The sequence below is a fragment of the Neolamprologus multifasciatus genome, chromosome 5 (assembly GCF_963576455.1).
Source record: "Neolamprologus multifasciatus chromosome 5, fNeoMul1.2, whole genome shotgun sequence".
NCBI classification, from domain to species: domain Eukaryota; kingdom Metazoa; phylum Chordata; class Actinopteri; order Cichliformes; family Cichlidae; genus Neolamprologus; species Neolamprologus multifasciatus.
In genome coordinates this window covers 36,063,573-36,082,718 of record NC_140443.1, presented here as the reverse complement: position 1 = coordinate 36,082,718, position 19,146 = coordinate 36,063,573, and the positions used below count along the sequence as shown (strand labels likewise).

General features: G+C 41.6%; 2 protein-coding genes across 7 annotated transcripts in view; both read left to right on the top strand.

The window, feature by feature from the left end:
- The first annotated feature begins 1,086 nt into the window (after window positions 1–1,086).
- On the top strand, window positions 1,087–19,078 carry LOC146519225 (putative peptidyl-tRNA hydrolase 2). Of its 2 annotated transcripts, XR_014874286.1 has the most exons (8): window positions 1,087–1,294; window positions 1,885–1,997; window positions 2,637–2,708; window positions 2,817–2,891; window positions 3,836–3,933; window positions 4,108–4,222; window positions 4,413–9,809; window positions 10,065–19,078. XR_014874286.1 is itself a non-coding variant. In XM_085161116.1 (7 exons), the coding sequence occupies exons 2-7, from the start codon at window positions 1,890–1,892 to the stop codon at window positions 4,497–4,499; spliced, it is 555 nt and encodes a 184-aa protein (XP_085017242.1). In that variant the 5' UTR covers window positions 1,087–1,294; window positions 1,885–1,889; the 3' UTR covers window positions 4,500–19,078. The 2 variants fall into 2 exon arrangements, 1 of the variants encoding a protein (XP_085017242.1); XM_085161116.1 differs by having other exon boundaries at window positions 4,413–19,078.
- Window positions 7,669–19,146, top strand: part of setd5 (SET domain containing 5) — a 29,869-nt gene continuing 18,391 nt past the window's right edge. For 4 of the 5 annotated variants that reach the window (XM_085161054.1, XM_085161051.1, XM_085161052.1 and 1 more), the window contains exon 1: window positions 7,669–7,802. The gene's annotated coding sequence lies outside the window, so the exon portion shown is untranslated. The remainder of the gene's footprint in view (window positions 7,803–19,146) is intronic. The other variant, XM_085161053.1, reaches the window with a different exon arrangement.

The window sequence follows — 19,146 nt, the reverse complement described above, 5'->3', positions numbered from 1 at the left end:
GCAGCGTGAAGAGCAGTGGGCTGAGCACACAGCCCTGAGGGGCTCCAGTGCTCAGTGTGGTGGTGGTGGTGGTGTTGGAGATGCTGTTACCAATCCAGACGGCTGTTCAGGCCCAGCAGGCTCAATTTTCCAATCAGGTGCTGAGGAATGATTGTGTTGAATGCTGAACTGAAGTCTATGAACAGCATTTGACATCATCGATGCACCTACTGATGTAGCTGGTCACAGATGTGTACTCCTCCAAGGTGGTGTGGTCGCCATTTGTTGCAGCCTCCCTGGACACGTCCCAGTCAGTGTACTCAAAACAGTCCTGAAGAGCAGAAAGAGCTCCTGTAGGCCAGGTTCTCACCCGTCTCAGCACCGATTTGCAGCATCTGATGAGCGATCTGTATGCCAGAATTAGCATAACAGACAAGTAGTCTGAGTATCCGAGGCGAGGGCAGGGCTTCGCTCGGTACACACCAGGAATATTTGTGTAAACAAGATCCAGCGTAAGATTCCCCCCTTGTTACAAAGTCTACATGTTGATGGAATTTACGAAACACTGACTTTAGTTGATGATAAACGGTAAGATCCTAAATGTATGGCAGGAGCACTGGAGCATCAATGACCCAGGAAGACATCTAATATTCAATTAAGTATTTGATGAGATGTGCCAATATTCAGAAAAATTGGCAGGATCTGAATGGAAGAAATAATAAATACCTGTTTCAGAGTAGAGCACACATTGTATTTAATAGACGAGGATCCAACTGGTCTCTGCATGCACTGCAACCCAAATCTCTCCAGCAGGTATACTTGGAGCGTCAGGCCTATGATCAGGAAAGAAAAAGTATATTATCATAATAGGAACTTTCAAGGAGCTGAAGATTCATTTTACTTTGGAAGACCTCATTGGAAAGCCACTGCTGCAGGTCTATAGGTAACTGGTGTGGTTATGAGAAGGATAGATTTATTAGAAAGAAGCTTTTTAAAAAATATTTTAATTTATTTTTGTCAAGTTCAAGGTAACACTCCAGTTCAGTAGGTGGCGCTAATGTACCTTTAGCTGGTCTGACAACCGCCATTAAACCAAAGAGTATAAGAAAAAGAAGCGGCAGAAGAAATATTAACCCCCCCCACCTCAACACAATCGACCAAAATGGAGTAGTGCCGAAGGCAGTACTAGATGAGAATTCGTGTAATGTAATTCATTATTCGAACAGACATTATTCCATCGCAAGGAAAATTTAAGACCTTGAGAAACCGCAGACACCGTTTTTGTTCCTGTCGTCAAGCTTTCTGCAAGGAACAGGTAACTCCAGCGAACTGGCTGGGTTGCTAGCAAAGTTAGCATTAGCGGCTAGTGCTAATTTTAGCTAGCTATCCTTGTAACTCGACAATAGTAGAAAGAAATCTTAGCATGATTTCTTTGGCACAAAATATTCACATAAAACATTTATCTCGAGTCATATTTACTGTCACATTGCAACATCCCGAATAAGGCTATTTTTTTTCCATCACACGCTGCAAGGCTAGGGTTGCTAATCTGAACGGTGTGCAACGTAGTTTGCACCAGCGTACAGCTTAACACCCCCTGTCTTGTCTATTCTACTTTGCTGTTCAGCACAGCGCTGCTTTGGTTAGCCTAATACGCTAGTCTTCCATATAGAGGATGTTCAAATTACAGTTCATTCATTTTCAAACCAGACCTTACTCTTAAAGGTGACAGACCGCATGACGTTAGTTGTTGCCATTCGGTTCAGCCGTCCAAATTGTTGTCAAATGCCACTCTGTCTATGCAAATAATCATGAGATGCACTGTGAGCCGCTATGGCTGAGGTCTTAATTCAACAGGGTTCGTGCTGTGGAGGTTGTTCAGTATCGCGGCTTCTCTTTTTGCAGATATAATGGAGCCATCGGAGCAATCAGGCCCAGACTCAGGCTCTCAGGATGTCAACCCAGTGTTTCTGCAGCAGCTCAGAGAGCTGGACATCCCAGAGGAGGCGGCCAAACAGGTGGGGCTGTACAACCTCAGTGTGCACCTTATATCCTGTGATAGCATCACATTTCTTTAAAGTTGATGGTGCTTACTGTGTTAAATAATGTTTGTGTCTGAGTTTAGGAGTGTTTCTCACAGCTGTGTCACAAACACTGGAAATCGTAAAGCCATACTTGCACAGTGTGTGTATGTGTCTACCAATGTCTGTTCCAAATCTAAATGTATTGTACATAAGACGCCTATTTTATTTTTATATTTTTATCTTTATATTGTTTTAGTGTACACTGAGGGTCATGGGAGCATTTCAATTTCAAATTCCTGTGTATGATCTGTACATATGGTTTTTGACAATAAAGCTAACTTTGACTTTGTCTAAATCGTAATGAGTCACAATAGCAACTTCATTGCTCCAAATAAGATTACAGTGTTTGGACTATTGATTTATTTTGTCCTCAGGAACAGTTTCTTCAAGGACTGATCGAGGATACAGCTCTGCAGTTACGAAATAATTCCTAATAATATCTAATCAATGTGGAAACTAACTGCAAAAGATGACAATTATTTCTATAAATGTATTTTCTTGGCTACCAAAATAAAGTCTACTTTTACTTCACGGTTTTGTTCCCTGTCCCTCTCCATTGTCTCTTCACTGTAGGCACTCTTGCATACTCGGAATGTGTCTGCCGAGGAAGCGGCCATGTACTACTTCAACAAGCTGGAGAATGAGGTGCCCATAAGCTAGCCTTAATCCCTGCAGGTACACCTTGGTACATTGGACCTTGTGGAGTTTATCCAAAGCCAAATCTCAGTGTCTCTTTGTGTGTCTGCTGTTTAGGAGGAGGGTGATGATGACCTCATTTACAAGATGGTGTTTGTGGTGAATATGGACCTCGCCATGGGCATTGGGAAGGTTAGTTCAATGGGACCATTTTTTCAGCTTTTTGTTTTTGTTTGTGTGTGTGTGTGTGTGTGTGTGTGTGTGTGTGTGTGTGTGTATTAATCCCTGAGGAAATGATGTGGTTACAGTTGTGCCCAGACGATAATGACAGTAACAGACTGAATTAAATAAAACGAAAGAATATATTACAAAGTTACAAAATATAACAAATAGCTTTAATATATACAAATGGCTCAATTACAGAGATTACATATATATGATTGAAATTTTACACTAAACTGTAAAACCTTATTAGTTAGTTTTACTTGGAGGATATGCAAAAGAGTGTAACTGTTGCACTGTGTACTGTCACTCCCTGGATTGAAACAGGCCACAGGTTTCTTGGTCGTCCGAACATCCAAAATCAGTTCTTTGGTCTTTGTCACATATTCTGACAAATGAAGCCATCATTACTTTGCATGAACAATGCACTTTGAGGTCAGTGATGTACATCGGAGGCACTCCAGTGGTCATTACAAATGTTGTATTTTTAACAGCTGCGACTAAACCAAAGAAAACAAGGGAATGAAATTAGGGTTTCCAGCTTTCCTTCCATAGGAAGATGAAAAACAAGGGGAAGGAAAATTCCAAAAGTCTTCTTGGCACGTCTGCTTGCACGCATCTGAATCACTCATCCATTGTTTGTTTTTGCACTAAAAAAAATAAAAAGTATATATTTTTGTCTCATTTTGGGTTAAAGTGGGAGTCATTAAGCTGCTACATACTGCTGTCGCTTACAGCTGAGGTACTTTTTCTTCTCCACATGTCAGCTCATGAGACAGCTGAAGTTACATAAGATTTAATGTTGTGTTACTGTAAACAGTGTTGTTGTTGCTTTTTTGTTTTTTGTCATTTTATGTTAAGTTTGTGAGAAATGTAACACTGAATTGATTGAACTCGACACTGTTTGTGTGCAGGTGGCTGCTCAGGTTGGTCATGCTGCTGTGGGCTTGTACCAGGCTCTACAAGAGAAGAACAGCTGGAGGGAGATGGCCTGGAGGTGGGACCACAGTGGGTAAGACCAGTGTTATTTTCTAGAAGACCTGATGCTTTATTTTGGAGCTCTTCTTAAATATTTTTCAGCATTTCTTTGTTCATTAAAAGTCCTCCTGTGTCAGAATAGTGCTCCAGATTGCTATCTGCATTGACAATCGGAGGGAAAAAAAACATGTTCATGTTGCTGATACAGGGCCAAGAAGGTGGTGGTCCAGGGCACCAACGTGGCTCATCTGCTGGAACTGCAAGCCCTGGCCATGAGCCTCAGTCTGCCCACATATCTTGTCCAAGATGCGGGACTTACCCAGGTAAAAGAATTTTTATCTTGTATCCAAATATCTGTGGTGGTGCAAGTAGACATTCCAAACATTGTTACATTATCAGTAGTAATAGTTGTGGTTTAAAAACCAAAAGTAAGTTTTTGTCAGTATTGTACAGTGGCTTGGCATGAAGATGTGTAAAGCTGAGCTCTAAACCAACCCTTCTGGTCTTTGGAAGGTGGAGTCTGGGTCCCGCACCGTCCTGGCAATCATGGGGGAAGAAGAGATGGTGAATAATGTCACTGGCAGTCTGAAGCTGCTCTAAACCGCTTCTAGCTACAGCTCGGGAGAGGCATGGCTCTGCAGTGTCACAACGATGCCAGCAGAGGACAGCATTTCCCAGCAGTAGGGAGAGTCTTGGACTTGACTCTCCCTGAAACATGTTCCTCCCCACCAGAAAACAAACACTCTGCCATTTGTTTCCCTTTCTGTTCTCTGTATAAGCTGCTTAGTAGAAAGCAAGAGGAAGAGAGACTGGTTCCTCACTGAAGAATAGGACAAAGACAGTAGGAAAAAAGTGCCCCCCCTCCAAAAAAAAAAAAAAAGACCTAAAAAAGTAACCTGCTAAGAATAGTCTCAGTAGAGAGTAGAGTCAGTATACACATGCTTAATCTGGCCACTTTCAGTGTATTTCCTGGTTAGCCAATATTGTAAATATGCTTATTCAAAGGGCCTTTTAATGCAGACACACACATTTATGTCATTAAAGTTAAAGCTTAATCAGATGTAGTACTTCTGGAGCGTCACTGTTCCTCAGTGAGGGTGATCTATTATCTAATATGTGAACACTCTTTTTGATGATGTAATGATTTTGTGTCTATATGCAACTTCTCACAAAGATCCCTGATCTGGAGAGTCACTAAAACCACTTATTGATAAACAACTATATTTTATATACACTTGCTTGTTAGGGCCATATTCTTAGAACCTGTGGTGTGCCATCATAAACAGTATGCACAGTTACTAGACATTGATGTTTTGTTTTTTTTTCTTCTTGCAAAGGAGGTAAAAAGTAAGGTTTGGATTTTCTTGTTTGAATTTGATGATAGAAGTTCTGTGAAGCCAAATTGTCATGTAATACGTTTCTGCACATTAATATCAATACACAAAAAATTGTGTGAGCTGTCATGTTTCCATGTTGTCACTAAAATATATATATATCTTGAGCAAGTCCCTTCTGTTCCGTTCTGAGCTTATTACTTAGGATCTTGTGTAACAACAATCATAGAGGGGGCAAGTAGTGTCATGCATGCAGTATTAATATTTATTGAGCAGACTGTTGTGATCCTATGGTTATGTCATTTTTAGTAATGTGTCCACACTTTGATAACACCTGTCTTATAAATGGATTTGTGTAAGTGCTTCAGATTATAAGGACAATTAAAAAAACAACAACAACCTCCAAATGAAGTAACAAGGTGTGCATTGTGTTTTCACATTACAGAACCTCACGCAGAGACGGTGAGCAGATGAAAGATTTACTGAAGCTGTGGCAGTGGGGGAGGGTTGAACACAGCAGTGTTGCAGTGCATAGTTTGGACTGGGCCACATGACACTGCTTTTTCACGGCAGTGCTGTTAAGTATGGCCACAGCCTGCCAACACAGTGCGGCTGGGAAACTTGGTAGTTTTCCATCTGTTAATAAGCTCAAGACCTGCTTTTAAAAACGATTTCAGTGTTCAAAAAGGGATATGTGAATGTTATCTTAAGTAATCAGATAAACATCAAACACTGCAACTGTGCTACGTACCTGTTCACCATAAACACATTTGTGTATTTAGGTAGATTGATACTAATTTGGAACCCTGGCTTTGACGTCTACTTTAACCCTTCAGATGTATTTGAACAAAACATAGTTCTTATGTCCAGTTTAGCCCAAAGTTGTACCTCTAAAGCACTTCTGGGCGTGGTATACTACTCTAATCGGTCAAATATAACCAAAATAGAGCTGTCAAATCCTTTTGACGTCGATTGTTTTTCTCGATTCTGTTATCTGAGTATCTAAGAGCTAACTTTATTATAGAAGCCCCAGAGTACAATGTACAAATTGTGTTATTCTTGCTGTCTAATCTCGTCGTTCGTCAGACCCTGCAACAAATGACGTTGGCATTTATCACCGTAGCCAATCCAAAGTCGCTCCTGAGTCTCATGACACGATAACAAACCAATGGCGTCATCGTGACTAGTTTGATTATAAATGTGGCAAAATTATCCGTCGTGTACTTGTATCTTTTGAAAATGTATCCCCTTAGATGATTTTGTATATCCAATGTGTGCAGTAGGCTGGGCGACAATGTTATACTTCGGCTGCGTTCTTCTGTATAAATGCTAAAATCACAGAAAAGGAAGGTGCTCATTTTTCGGATATAACTCCCGGGAGTGGATTTATTGAGCAACGGCTAGCGTTGTTTTCGTTGTGACGGCCACTTTTTTCTGTACAAGTGTAGGAAGATACTGGTTTCGGCAGCGGGACAGAAGTAGGAGGGACCAGTAATAAGTGGATGCAACCCAGGAGTACTGGTCAAGTTCCCTGTCCAACCCCTCAGCAGACGCTACCAAAACGACACCTCATACTCCATTCATCTGACATATCGGTAGGTGGGGCTGACCCAGTGGGCTAACCCTGCCTTTGGTGTCCCTGGAACTGGGCCCCAGAGACCCCGTGTAGCTAACGCTTGCTACTATGTATTAGTACAAACACTCCTTCCACAGTAGATGAAAGTAACACACAAATAAAAAGCAATAATCCCACTAACGACTTAAAATAAATTCCACGGCATGTGAATTTAATAAAGAACAATTCCCGAAACTCTGAAGGTACAGATCCTCTGCTGGGTATCAAATTATCTCCCGATCCTGCCATTCACTCCTGCCTGTTCACCACCACTACACACATATAATGAAAGGAAATTTTCGCACCACTCCTCAAAGCAGTACCCGCCCTGTTTTACGTAGTAGAAGGAAAAAATAATCGACGCTGCCTTTCGCCAATGACTTGCACGTATATCGCGTGCGTAACATGAGTGACATATTGGAATCGAATCACTGACGAGAGGCGGGAAACATCAGCAAGGGCCGCCCAAGGAGAGGGCCCCTGCACGGTCGCCAGGGAAACCCCGTGGCGTGGTTGTGTGTCAGTTTCGCTGGGACCCGCGGTCGATGCCGGTGAGGAGGGGGATGGGCGCCTCTGCGAATGTAAGGACCGAGACAGAATCAGAGCTCTGTATCACATACAGCAGCTTATGCCCCATTATAAATAGCGATTGTAAATATACAAGACACTAAAATAAACTGATGTATTTGCCGGGGAGCTGATATAGATACTCAATGGATGCAGTGCACGTGAACAGCACAGGGAATTTAACTTTCCGTCTATGCGTGGGAGACCCTGAGAAGTTTGTTTCCTAACCCTGGAGAGGGAGCCACTTATAAGGGCAAAGGATACAGGAGACTCCGAGGCCGATATACAGGCCTACTGGTCTGATTGGAATTGATGTTGGGATGCTCTAAGGACTTCCTACTTTACATTATATTACCTCGTTTATACAAGTTTGGAATGCCTCTTTAGGTGAGTACTTAACATTTGTGTCAATTGGCTATATAGTTCTCGCTATATACGAGGGTTTGTAACTATAACCAACACACCAAATAACCATGTTTTCCGTCTACCCACCTCAGCTACCAAGCTACATAACTTAGCTAGCTAAGTACCTAGCGCCTACTTCAATTTATTACAATAAGTTATTTCCAGAAGAGTAGCTTGCTTGGCTGGCTAAAAAGCGACCTTTATCGATGGTCTGCCTTACAGAGCTGCTCCGGGCTGTGTCTGGACTTCCGTGCCCTTTTCGTCGGCTCCTCGTGTTGTTTTTTATAGCTAGCTCGGTAGTCTGAGAATCCATCACACTGTTAGTTTTGTTGAGCTCTAATGTTCGACCAGTATTGAAACTACGTACGTAAATCTGTTAGTAACATCATGTAAGTTAACACGAGTTTTACTCGTGTAGCATTTAGGCCATTAGAGGTCCCTTCATTATTTTTCTTATTATTTTATTGGTGTTAATGCGAAAGCTAAACGTGTCCCAGTTGGCTGTCGTTCTAACGTTACACGAGTACTTAAGTAAACTGTATTTTTCCACAAGAGAACTAATGTCGTTTTCAAACATTTATAAATAAACTTCAAGTTGTTTAAGTTTGAATAACGAGCCCTCGCAGTGGTTAACCTTACAAATTCAAAACATCAGTAACAGCACACTACACTTTTGCGTTTCTAGGCATGTTATTGTGTTAGTGTCAGATTAGAATACAAATGCATTCTGTTTGTTGGTCTTAAAAGTTCAGAACCAGAGCGCACAGGAAAATGCAAACTTGTTTCACCTTAAGTCAAAAACGATTTGTTGCGTTGTTTATTGACAGCATTGTTTTAAATTGTTTCTATTGTTACCACGAAATTCTCAAAGTGTTTGAAAGTAAAGTCGTGAAATGGTTTGCCACTCATGTAAGCTCAGCGGCCAGCTGCTGCGTTGGAGAACGTTAGCAGAGGCAACAAATGCTAACTTAGCCTTTCAGCTAACTTTCTGAATGTTCTCCAGGCAATTGTGTCCTTATTTTGAACCAGTATTCTACAGCTCATGCACACGCAGAGAAGTCTTTGATGTGTGTACACACGATGATGTGTTTGCAAGCCGAAATCCCGTGGATCTCTGCCCCGAGTTTTATGGAAAATACGGCGCTCACATCATGGTGGTGTTTGCTACATCATGTTAATGCATTTGTCTCATTCCTAGCTTCGCTCGGGTGTGTTGTTCATACTGAAAAAGCTCAGTTGTGTTTTGGCCATATATCTCTTGCCTCTTGTTTTTCCTCTGTGGATGTAGGCTCTAACAAACAGAAAACCAGAGTTGTTGGGTAGTGACTTGCTGTTCTTCACCTCCCCCAACCTACCAACCCCCAGTCTCCGTGGTGGCGGTTAAAAGAAATGGGTGGTATTTCAGAGAGGGGAGCGCTTGTTTCCTTTTTTAGCCTCCATTTTTTTAATTCCAGCGTGTGAGTAGCACTGTTGAAGTCTTACTGTAGCAATCACAACTTTTACTCAAGTTGAAGACTACTATAACTTCTTGTTACGTTTTAACACGTCGTACTTTGTGGTGTTTGACATTCCCAACCTTTTCTTGATTATGACACCGTATTTCGTTTTCACCTACACCTCCGTTGGGGTGAGAAGGAAAGAAGCTCTGGATTGTTATTCGATTTCGAAGTTTAGATTAGAGTATCTCTATGCAAAGTAATAGCATAAAACAATACATTTCCCTGTGTGGCTTATTTGATGATGAGCGTATTTCGGAACACAAACTGTTGCCCAGTTTGTTGCCAGAGTAGAGTTTCTCCTCTGAGTCGCACCACATAAGCTTGCATTGTAAGCAAGTAGAGAAGTGATGTACATCGAGTAGAGAAGGGAGACAGTGCTTTTGCTTTGGTAGGACAGTTGAATCAAAACCACTGGACGTGAGATCTGTCTTGAATTCACAAGGGCTTTATTTTGTTGTCTTATTTCCATTATTATTTTTCATTTATTTTAGTTTTAAATTACTTATGTAACTGAATACTATACTATAAACCCAGATGGTAATCGTTAAGTTATTTGTTGCTTGGTTGCTCACCACTAAAAATCTACCTAATAAGGAGATTTGAGGCTACAAAACATATGAGGCTTCTTCTCCACTGAGCCCTCTTTTACCTAGCTTCATGAGTACAAAGGTTACACGTGCCCTGCTGGGGGTTGTTCAGCCAGAGTTAAGTATTTGGATTGATCTGTATGACTATTGGAAGCCAGACCAGTTTTCCAAGGATTGTTTTGATCGGGTTGCAACTAGCATTCTCTGAATATGTTTCCTGTCCTTTAATAGACAGAGTGAGCTGCAGTCCTCCCCCCCCCCCCCATTTCTTATCTTGAACAAACAATACACTTACTAACAGAGACAAAGACATGGGAGAGAGTAAGAAATGCATCTAGTATTTAGGACAGGGGCAAGTACACACAGCAGCAAACCTTACTTCCTTGACCCACCACTTCAGGGAAGCTAGAACTGTACTGCTGGGTTGCTTGTTACTGCTCTGTCGGAAAGCCGTCTGCCATATTGGTTTTCCAGGCCTATCAAGCAGCTTTGCATATGTTTTAGCGAGAGGTGTGTGTTTTTGTGGTGGGGGTAGGGGTAGTTACATCAGTTAGGCTGTCTTTGAGAGCATAATAATCAGTACATGTGAGTGGAAATGTCTGAGGGACATGGACCCTTCTTTCCCACTATGGGCCGCTGAAAATTTGGCAATACGAAGAATGTGCAGACAGACGAGGTTAGCTTGGCCCAGTTTTTGTGTTGGTGAGAAATGCTCCGCTTCACCTAATAATTTTCACCTAGCAATTTAAGACAAAGACATATAACTGCTTCGTGACATGTCCTTGAAAGCATAATTGGCCCGGGTAGGAACTGTGGATCATGCAAAATCTTTAGAGGTTTTTAACTCTGGTTTATGTTTATGTACAGAGGAGAATAAAGCAGGATGTTGGCCTATTTCCAAATGAAGACAGGATTCTCTCTGCGTGCAGACAGTGGGAGAAGGGCGCAGGGATTGTTGCTGTGAGGAAAAGGGGGGGGGACCCTATCCTCTTAGCTTGCCATTTGCATGCTGATGACACTCTGTATCATTACATGGAGGGCAGGTGTAGCTATTGATATTGTAATAAGGTTTTGTGTGTGCTGTGCTCATGTGATCAAGTTAGCCAAGTTACCATTGTGGTTCTATGTAACCTGTATTCACTTCAGTGAATATGTCATATGCATTTTAGTTGCGGTGTATTTTATTAACAATGTTTTATTCCTTAAATACAAATCTTTTTTTTTTAAAATAAATTCTTAAAGTGTTATTTATCTTTTTAATATCTTCAGTGCCCTTGAGCTACCCATCAAGCCTTTTCTTCTTAATTTTAGGTACATATTACTTTCTCCTCTGTAGCATTTCCTCTGCAGCCGCTGTGTGTTATGCGGCTTGCTGTCTTTCACAACAGGGTTAAAAACAAGTCCCTGTGACGCCTGCCTTAGTGGTGGCTTCCTATTGGTGCATGAGCTCTGAAGTTGCTCCAATGGGGCGCAGCTCTTCCTCAGTGCTGGGGGAGCAGTGTTGCAGAGGGCTGCACTGGTTAATTCTGTTTTGTGCCGAGAAGCAATGCTTCTTGGGAGAATAATGGAGGAGGAGGAGGCGGCTAGGGTTAAAAAAAAAAAAAAAAAAAAGAAACACAAGGCTGAAGGGGGGTGAAGCAGGCAATCTATGTAATCGTCTCTTTTGCTTGCTTGCTCGCTCTTTCTCTCCCTCTCTCCTTGTTTTAGTGCACTGTGATGTTGTGTCCTTCATTTCCTTTTCTTTGTCTTACCTCACATTGCTCATCTTGCTCTCTACTGGTATGTGGTTTTGCATACAGCTTAGAGTTTCTGTCTGTCCCGTCCACCTTTTGAACTGCAGGCAGCCATTTTAGACTTCGCCACATTAATCCTGTTTCTTTTTTTCCTCTCCAGTCTTACTGCCTCTTCCAGTGCTCACCACAATAATAATTGTGACGATGATGATGAACTGCCCAGCTGTTTTGTAAAAAAAAACATCAGATTGGAAAATCTAAAAGGACAAATCTGGATGTGAGTGCCCTGAGGGTGCTGTCAGTCTGGTAGAAAGCTTAAAAATAAAACAGAGCAGAAGGAAAAGCATTTTTTTGGTACCAAAGTCAATCCAGACAAGAGTCTGCTTGCAGATGCCCTTTTTTCTAATGCACAACACTGGGACTAAAAATGGGGTAAATGAGTGACCAGTGCAAACTGGGGGGGGAGGAGAGAGGGAGATCTGACTTGGACTGTGAAAGGCTTATATATATATATATAACAGCAGTTCAAAATGGCTGCCAAGGTCCACTCTTTTCTCCTTTGAGTGACACCTTCCAGTCTCACACCAGAAAGTACAGCATATGTATGCTGCAGCAACGTGGTGGCAGGGCAAGGCCTCGCACCACTCCAGATAATACTGTCACCCAAAAGAGGAAATGGAAATGTCATGTAAATGTGTTTGTCATGCAGTGAGATCACGTGGTGTAGGACAGAGGGTTTATATTATGTCAGAGCATGAGCTTACCTAACAACAAGATTCCTCCTCCTTTTGTGTGTGTGGGGTGGGGAGTTCCTCTCATACCTTTGCTAGACTACTCCTTGGGAAACATCTCTTCCCACATTTAGTAGTATTTTAAAGGGAATGCTGCTATTCATGAATGCTCGAGTGTTCTCTGAAGCTTTTTAAAATGTTTAGCTTAGTTAGCTCCCCAACAGAGACATTTTCAGGTCAGGTTTATCACTACAGTAACCCTGTTGGTTATTATCCTTTTAATGTTGCTGTTGTTTTGGAGCGCTGAGTCAGTCTTTAATAGCAGCCCATTTGACTTCGACTTCGAGAAAGATACTGTCTGAATTTTGCTTAGTCCTTTGTTTTTTCCTCTTCAGGGTTACTGAGCCTGAAATGGACAGTAGCTGGCTTGTTTGGCTTGAAACAGATGATTGATTTTATGTCATGCTTAGCCCTGCTGTCGACTGCTCTCTCCCTCACCCTTCTTACAGCACCCACTTGGCCTTTGTTCTCTATTGTGTGTCTCTCATCTCCAGTCTGGTCCTGGTCCATTCAGGCAGCTGGACATTGTTGTGTTAATGGCAGGCCACACTGCGCTCCCAGGAAGCTTGACCGCTCAGCATGACAACAGCCACATCATGGCTAAAGTTGAAGCATTATCTAGTGACAGATAAACTCAGCTGCAAGTCACTATAGCATATAATATTCTTAACTGTGTGTGGACCTGATGCTTGCATCACTTATTCATACTTCGTCCCTTTACCCACATGTTTCGAGGTTATGCCGAGTAGGCTTTGTTGTTTATATTTGTGTGCAGTTGCCTGAACAGTTGGCCGATGCCTCAGTCAGATCACAGCTTGTTCCAGGAGCTTTATCAGCTGGCTGGCTGTGTGGAAACCATATCTGTTTCAGGCAGCTCTTGCACTTTGTAATTGTGGTTGAAGCCGACGATTATGCTGCTGCAGTGCAGTGAGGGATAGTCTGTAGTCCCAAGTATCTGAATGTTTCATCTTGTTTATTCAAATGTTCTATTTTGCCTGGTTCAAAGATTTCAGGGAAGAGAATGACACAGTTTGGAATAAGCTACTGATTGAGCTGTGTGGGTGATTTTTGCCTTCTTTTTATGAGAATAATAATAGTAATATTTTGTTGCTTGAGAGAAACAACCTGTTATGTCACCATGGCAGTGGAAGCCATTGTTAGTCATATTAGAATGTACAAATGAACTACATGGATAAAAATACCTACCATAAAGGCCATCTTTTCAAATCCTCCGTTAAGAGGCTCATTATCCTGTAGATGTTCTGTGTTTAGAGAAATCTGCGAAGCAGCATTATAATGCATGTCAAAATGCTCGGTACAAATCTATGTTAAAGTCCCTCACATCCTGTTTAGTGTGTGTGTTTATCATTTTGTTTTATTGTGAATTTGTTTGGGTGTGAAAGTGTGAAATAAGATCTGGACTGAGCCATGCTCTCCCTGACCGCATATCCCGTTTGTCTTTAAGCCAGGCGCTATTGATTTGCCTGCTCTTCATCTTCTATTTCCTTTTGCTGTTGCTTAGAGTGCAGTTCAACCTGCACATTTCTGGGGAATGGCAGATATATTCATATCCTGCCTAGTACAGCCAGCATGTGTGCGGGGGCAGAGTGAGGGGGTTGGTGTAATCTCACTGGACTGTACGTGTTGTGGAGGCTTGGTCGGGCACAGGTGGACACTGTGCATGGACATGCTGTTAAACTCCAGTTTTGTTTTTGGGGAATTTTTTTGCTTTTGTTTGTTGTTGTTTGTGTTTATGTTTGTGCCTGTGAAGACCACTTATTGGTTTCATCAAAGCTATAGGTGGCAAGACATGGTGTTTGGCCTGCTTCGCCAGTTTATTTAATGTCTTAGTCAAAATTGTAATGGCACATAAAATAGAAAAAAAATGCACACACAGGTTAATCTTTGTGAAATTGAAATCTGAGAATAGCCACTGGCTTTGTTTTTCTTTCATTTTCAGAAAGAAAAACAAAGCCAGTGGTTGTTTTTCAGTGTTTTACCTGTAGTGCCATGTTCTTTGTCTCTTGGAGGTCATTTAGCTCTTAGTGTAGCTTCAAAAACAGTATTTTAAATTTGCAACACTGAAGTCAACATTTTACTGTGAACAAAATGGCCACAGTACACGCTCTAGATTATGTTCAGTTGACTTAATTGCATTTATTCCAGTGCTGTGCCTTTCTCACATGGTAATATCAGCATTACCTTAATGCAGCAGTGATGTTGCAGTCCTATTCTAAGGCTTGGAGGTGAAGGATTTTATAACTCGTTCTTAAATGCTACTCAAATGTTGTATAGTTCTTGTCAACCACATTACTGGATCATTTTTAGAAGGAAGGTTGGTACTCTAGCCTTCTCGAATGTTGTGGAGATGTACAGCTCATTGTCATGGCTGGTGGCGTTGAACTGGTCACTGCCATTGTACATTGAAAAAATGAGAATAAAAATTTATCTAAGTAGCATTTCTGGCATCGATTACCAAGGGCAGTTTGTGAAGTTGGCTAGTTGCACCATCTAAAACAAAGCCGTATTCCTCATTATCTGTATTGGGATTGAAAATGTTGGTGTAATGCTCACCAGCAGCAGGTATGATGCTAAACTTTTGAACATTCACCATAGTTTTTTGTTACTCGTTTGATGTGGGAAACCAAATCTGGACTTCCTGTCGTTTTGTAGTTTTTATTGACTTAATCTGTACATTTCTTTAGAACAATGTTTTGTTTTGTTTTGTTTATTTGCTAAATTAATATGGTCCACCATGTAAGGTCGTTATAATTTGGTTACATAAAGACTTGATTAATAGTGCTGCAGTAGAGGAAAGGATCTGGACTAAGATTAAATTTGCCATTCTGCTGTTATTTGTGAAGCACCATGTTAGATTGTGTGTGTGTGTGTGTGTGTGTGTGTGTGTGTATATATATATATATATATACACAATTTTTAAAATATATATGGCCTAAATGTTATGCATCTATCTGCCACCAGATGGCGTCTCTTTGAGAAATGCCAAACATCTGTTAATCTAGGCCTAATCTTATTATTAACACTATTAGAGTGAGATCACGGATACCGGTAGCCTAAATGAGCTTTCTCCGAAAGGTGGATGAGCTCTGGCCTGGCAATAGGATGACAAGTTTAGTCATTCGGGAGGGGTTCAGAGTAGAGCCGGTACTCCTCAACATCGAAAAGAAGATGGCTGTTGCCTCCAGGGTAAGCTGTTCCAGCCTGGCATGTCCTACTAGGACGAGGCTCTGGCGTAGATCTGGGACGTGCTGGAAATATTACAGTATATTAGGACCATAAGGCGCGCTGTCGATGAACGGGTCTGTTTTCATACATAAGGCGCACTGAATTATAAGGCGCATTAAGCGAAACAAAATCAGATCAAACTTTACTCAGCTTATTCTTTTTGCTTCCTCAACTTCCGTACCATTGATTCATTAATGTTGAAATCTCTCGCAGCTGCTCCAATCCCCTGTTGTATATTAATGAATAACCTCGTATTGTGGATGGATTATCTCAGTTGTTCTCCTGAAGTTTGGTCCTTTTACAGCATCAGGAACCCTCACGTTAACTTTTATCAAGTGAAAAAAAGTCAGCGCTCATCCTCCAGCTTCACTGTGTTTATGTTATGCTAACATAGCTGTGTCGCTAGCGATCACGTAGCACAGAATTATATACGAGCTAGCCAATCTTCAGTAACCCTACAAACGTCACTGCTGTTTAGTTTCCTGTCTTCATTTATGTTGGAAGTGATAGCAGAGCTGTACGTTTAATTTTTTCAGAAATCTCTCAGTCAGAACATGCTATATCATGTTTAGGTGGAAACTAGCGAGCTAACTTCCTGCTAACTTCTAATTTCATAAATTCTGTTTTCATGGATGTCTGGATGTTAAACTTAATTGTTACACCTGGTAAAGCAGCAACACTGATCATTTTATTAAAGGTGAAAATTTTTAGTTTTTAACACTCAGTGATGCCGCAGTGTCCGTTTGACTTTGGGACCTGAAGCGGACGGAGTTTGGACCTGGATTACTCCGCCAGGCTCCTGACTACAGTAGCCGTAATGCTCCGATAATCCATCAAGCGGTGCGGCTTCATAGTTTACCAAAGTCATACTAAAACATTTTTTGACAGATTTCTGAGCGCCGTGTACCTCATAAAATCGGTTCGAGGTCAGTAAGCACAACCAGAAATCATACATAAGCTGCACTGTAAAGTTAAGTGCGCCTTACAGTGTGGAAAATACGGTATGTCTATGAGCTAGCCTGGGAAAGGCTTGGCATTTCCCCGGTTAAGCTGGTGGAGGTAGCTGACGAGAGGGAGGTCTGGGATTCCTTGCTGGTGCTCCCGTGACCCACTTCAGATAAGAAAATGGCTGGATGATGTTGTGTTTTGTTATTTTAGAGTTTATCTTTTAGTGCAGTGCATGAGCAGCATACATCATTAATAGTGTGGCGCATTGTGTCATGCACTATTCAGACGCAGTTCATTCATTTTTCTGATGTTAATTTGTCATATTTTAATAATATATATGCATGCTTGTCACTATAACCAGGTATTTGTACAATGTAAAAAGACTCGTCTGGCATTATGAGAGAGATTTAAGTGACGTTTGTGTCTCCTTATGAGCTGTTCATTTTGTGTGCATGTTCCTCCCCTTTGGACTTGTCTCCGAAATGGCCTCTGTTCTACTGAAGTGAAAAGACTTTGAGCCTTTTGGTAATTTGAGCCCAGTATTCATGGCTGCAGGAATGAACAAGGGAGAGAGGGTGGCGTTAGGGAGGAGAAGCGAGGTAAAGAAAGGATTTCCTTCTTCGTATGGAATTTACCTCCCTAGCACCCCGTCTGGTTCTTTTGGAAGGATCCCAAGTAGTGAGACTTTGAGTTGGGTAGGCCCAAGGTGTCTATTTCTGAGGCAGTGATCTTCCACAGGGATCCCCAGCAGCTTAAAGAGCCTCTGAATGAGGTGCTCTACTACATGCCATCTTCTAAATATCTAAATCTGAGGCAAACTTCAGTTAAGTCGTTGTCTGTCTGTGCTTGTTGTTTGTTTTCATGTATCCAGTAAGTCATGCTTAAAGAGGAGCAGTTCCTGAATGAGCAAAATATTTTTGTGTGTGTCTTGTGTCCTTATCTGATAGATGCACGGGAGCTGTTTTCTTCTCGTCACCTACCCATGTGCATAGGCACCCATGCATTTTCAGCTCTATGGTGCTGACATTCTTTTTGACAGTGAGCTGACCTTGACATTATTGGAAGCTCCCAATCTTTCTGTAGTTGCCTTGGGGCCGGGGCGCAAGGGCAGCACTCGCTGTAGCCAAGGGACCACTCTTGAAATGTCATGCATCCTGTTGTTAATTAACATGGATGCCTGCTATTAAAGCAGCCTGTTTGAGTGTCGGGCTTACTCTTGTTGCAATGGATCTTATCACTATGGGGTTTTATAAGCGAATGTATCTATGTGCTTGTTTGACCAGGGGATGACCTTGGTGAGAGCCAAATCCTCTAGTTGTCGTGTGAACAGCGCACAGGAAGACTTGTTCCTCTTTCTGCAGATCTTGCCTTTAGCTCCGCTTCTGTCAGGGTCGTTGAGTGAGCGCAAGCAGGAGAACAAGATACAGTGTGGGTCAGTGTTTCAGCTAAGTGTGGTCACATGACAAGAGGGATGGGCCTCATCTTGAATGACTCACCTCTACAGCTGTCTGAGCAAAAAAGCGCCTCCTATTGGTTTCTCCATTACTGCATCCTGATGGGAGTGTAAGCAGAGCTGTAAATCCCCTGGTTGTTTTTTCTGCTCTTTGAATAGTCTCACCTCCCTCCATGTTAAACACCTCCTTATAGATAAGAGATGGGCCCATCACACAATGTCCATATCGAGTTGTCATTGTAGATAAATGCTCTCTTCAACTACATGAAGCCTTTATTGTCAAGATGACTCAGCAAATTTGGTTCTTCGGTATTTGTGCAACAGTGGGTTTCCTGTTTAATGTTTAGGTTATGTGGTCGTGACAACCTGACAGCACTGTCAGTTTTCAGTAAAGGCAGTAACCTGTTGTAAACTCTGGTAGTTGTTTATATATTAATGTTTATATATGGTAAAGTGCCCTTATAAACAAGCCCTGTCTCTTTCATTAGGGGATGTACATTCAGTTAGTGGTCATCTTTTTGTGTCTAATCAGAAATATGGACTTCACCATAAATGTTGACCTTTGGAAAGCTGTTGAAACAAATAAATTGTTGGAGGCAACTCAGTAACTTATTCATTGTTTAATCAAACAGCTGTGACAAGGAAAGTTGTTTGAGTAGGTATAGAGTCAGAGTTTCACTAACATAGGTCTGGAGCCTTTTTTCAATGCTGACACTATGATTCCATAACAGGAAAACCACACTAAATATGAAAATGATTAACAGCTGCATTCAATTTAGCGGTGTGTCCAGGTTCCTGGCATTGCACACACTTTCCCTTTGGTTTACTGCAGTGATTTTCAACCAAGGGTACAAGTACCTACGTGGGTGGGAGTCGGGGTTGCTTTCGTGGGAAGTAACTGACGGTCCACTCCCCAATGAAACACTTAAATAAACAAAACTAAGAACAGGAAGTATAAATTAACGGCTAGGTGTCATGAAAAACCTGTAGAAATACACAAATACAAAAATACCTTACTTGGTACTGGTAACAAGTGAAAGCTTTTTGTTAAAGGCCTACACGAGAAGTT

Excerpts from the sequence above, each read along its gene's own strand:
- LOC146519225 (XM_085161116.1), top strand. The coding sequence starts at position 1,890 with ATGGAGCCATCGGAGCAATCAGGCCCAGACTCAGGCTCTCAGGATGTC. Across the intron at positions 1,998-2,636 it reads CAGAGGAGGCGGCCAAACAG|GCACTCTTGCATACTCGGAA; the intron begins GTGGGGCTGTAC and ends TCTTCACTGTAG. Across the intron at positions 3,934-4,107 it reads TGGAGGTGGGACCACAGTGG|GGCCAAGAAGGTGGTGGTCC; the intron begins GTAAGACCAGTG and ends TTGCTGATACAG.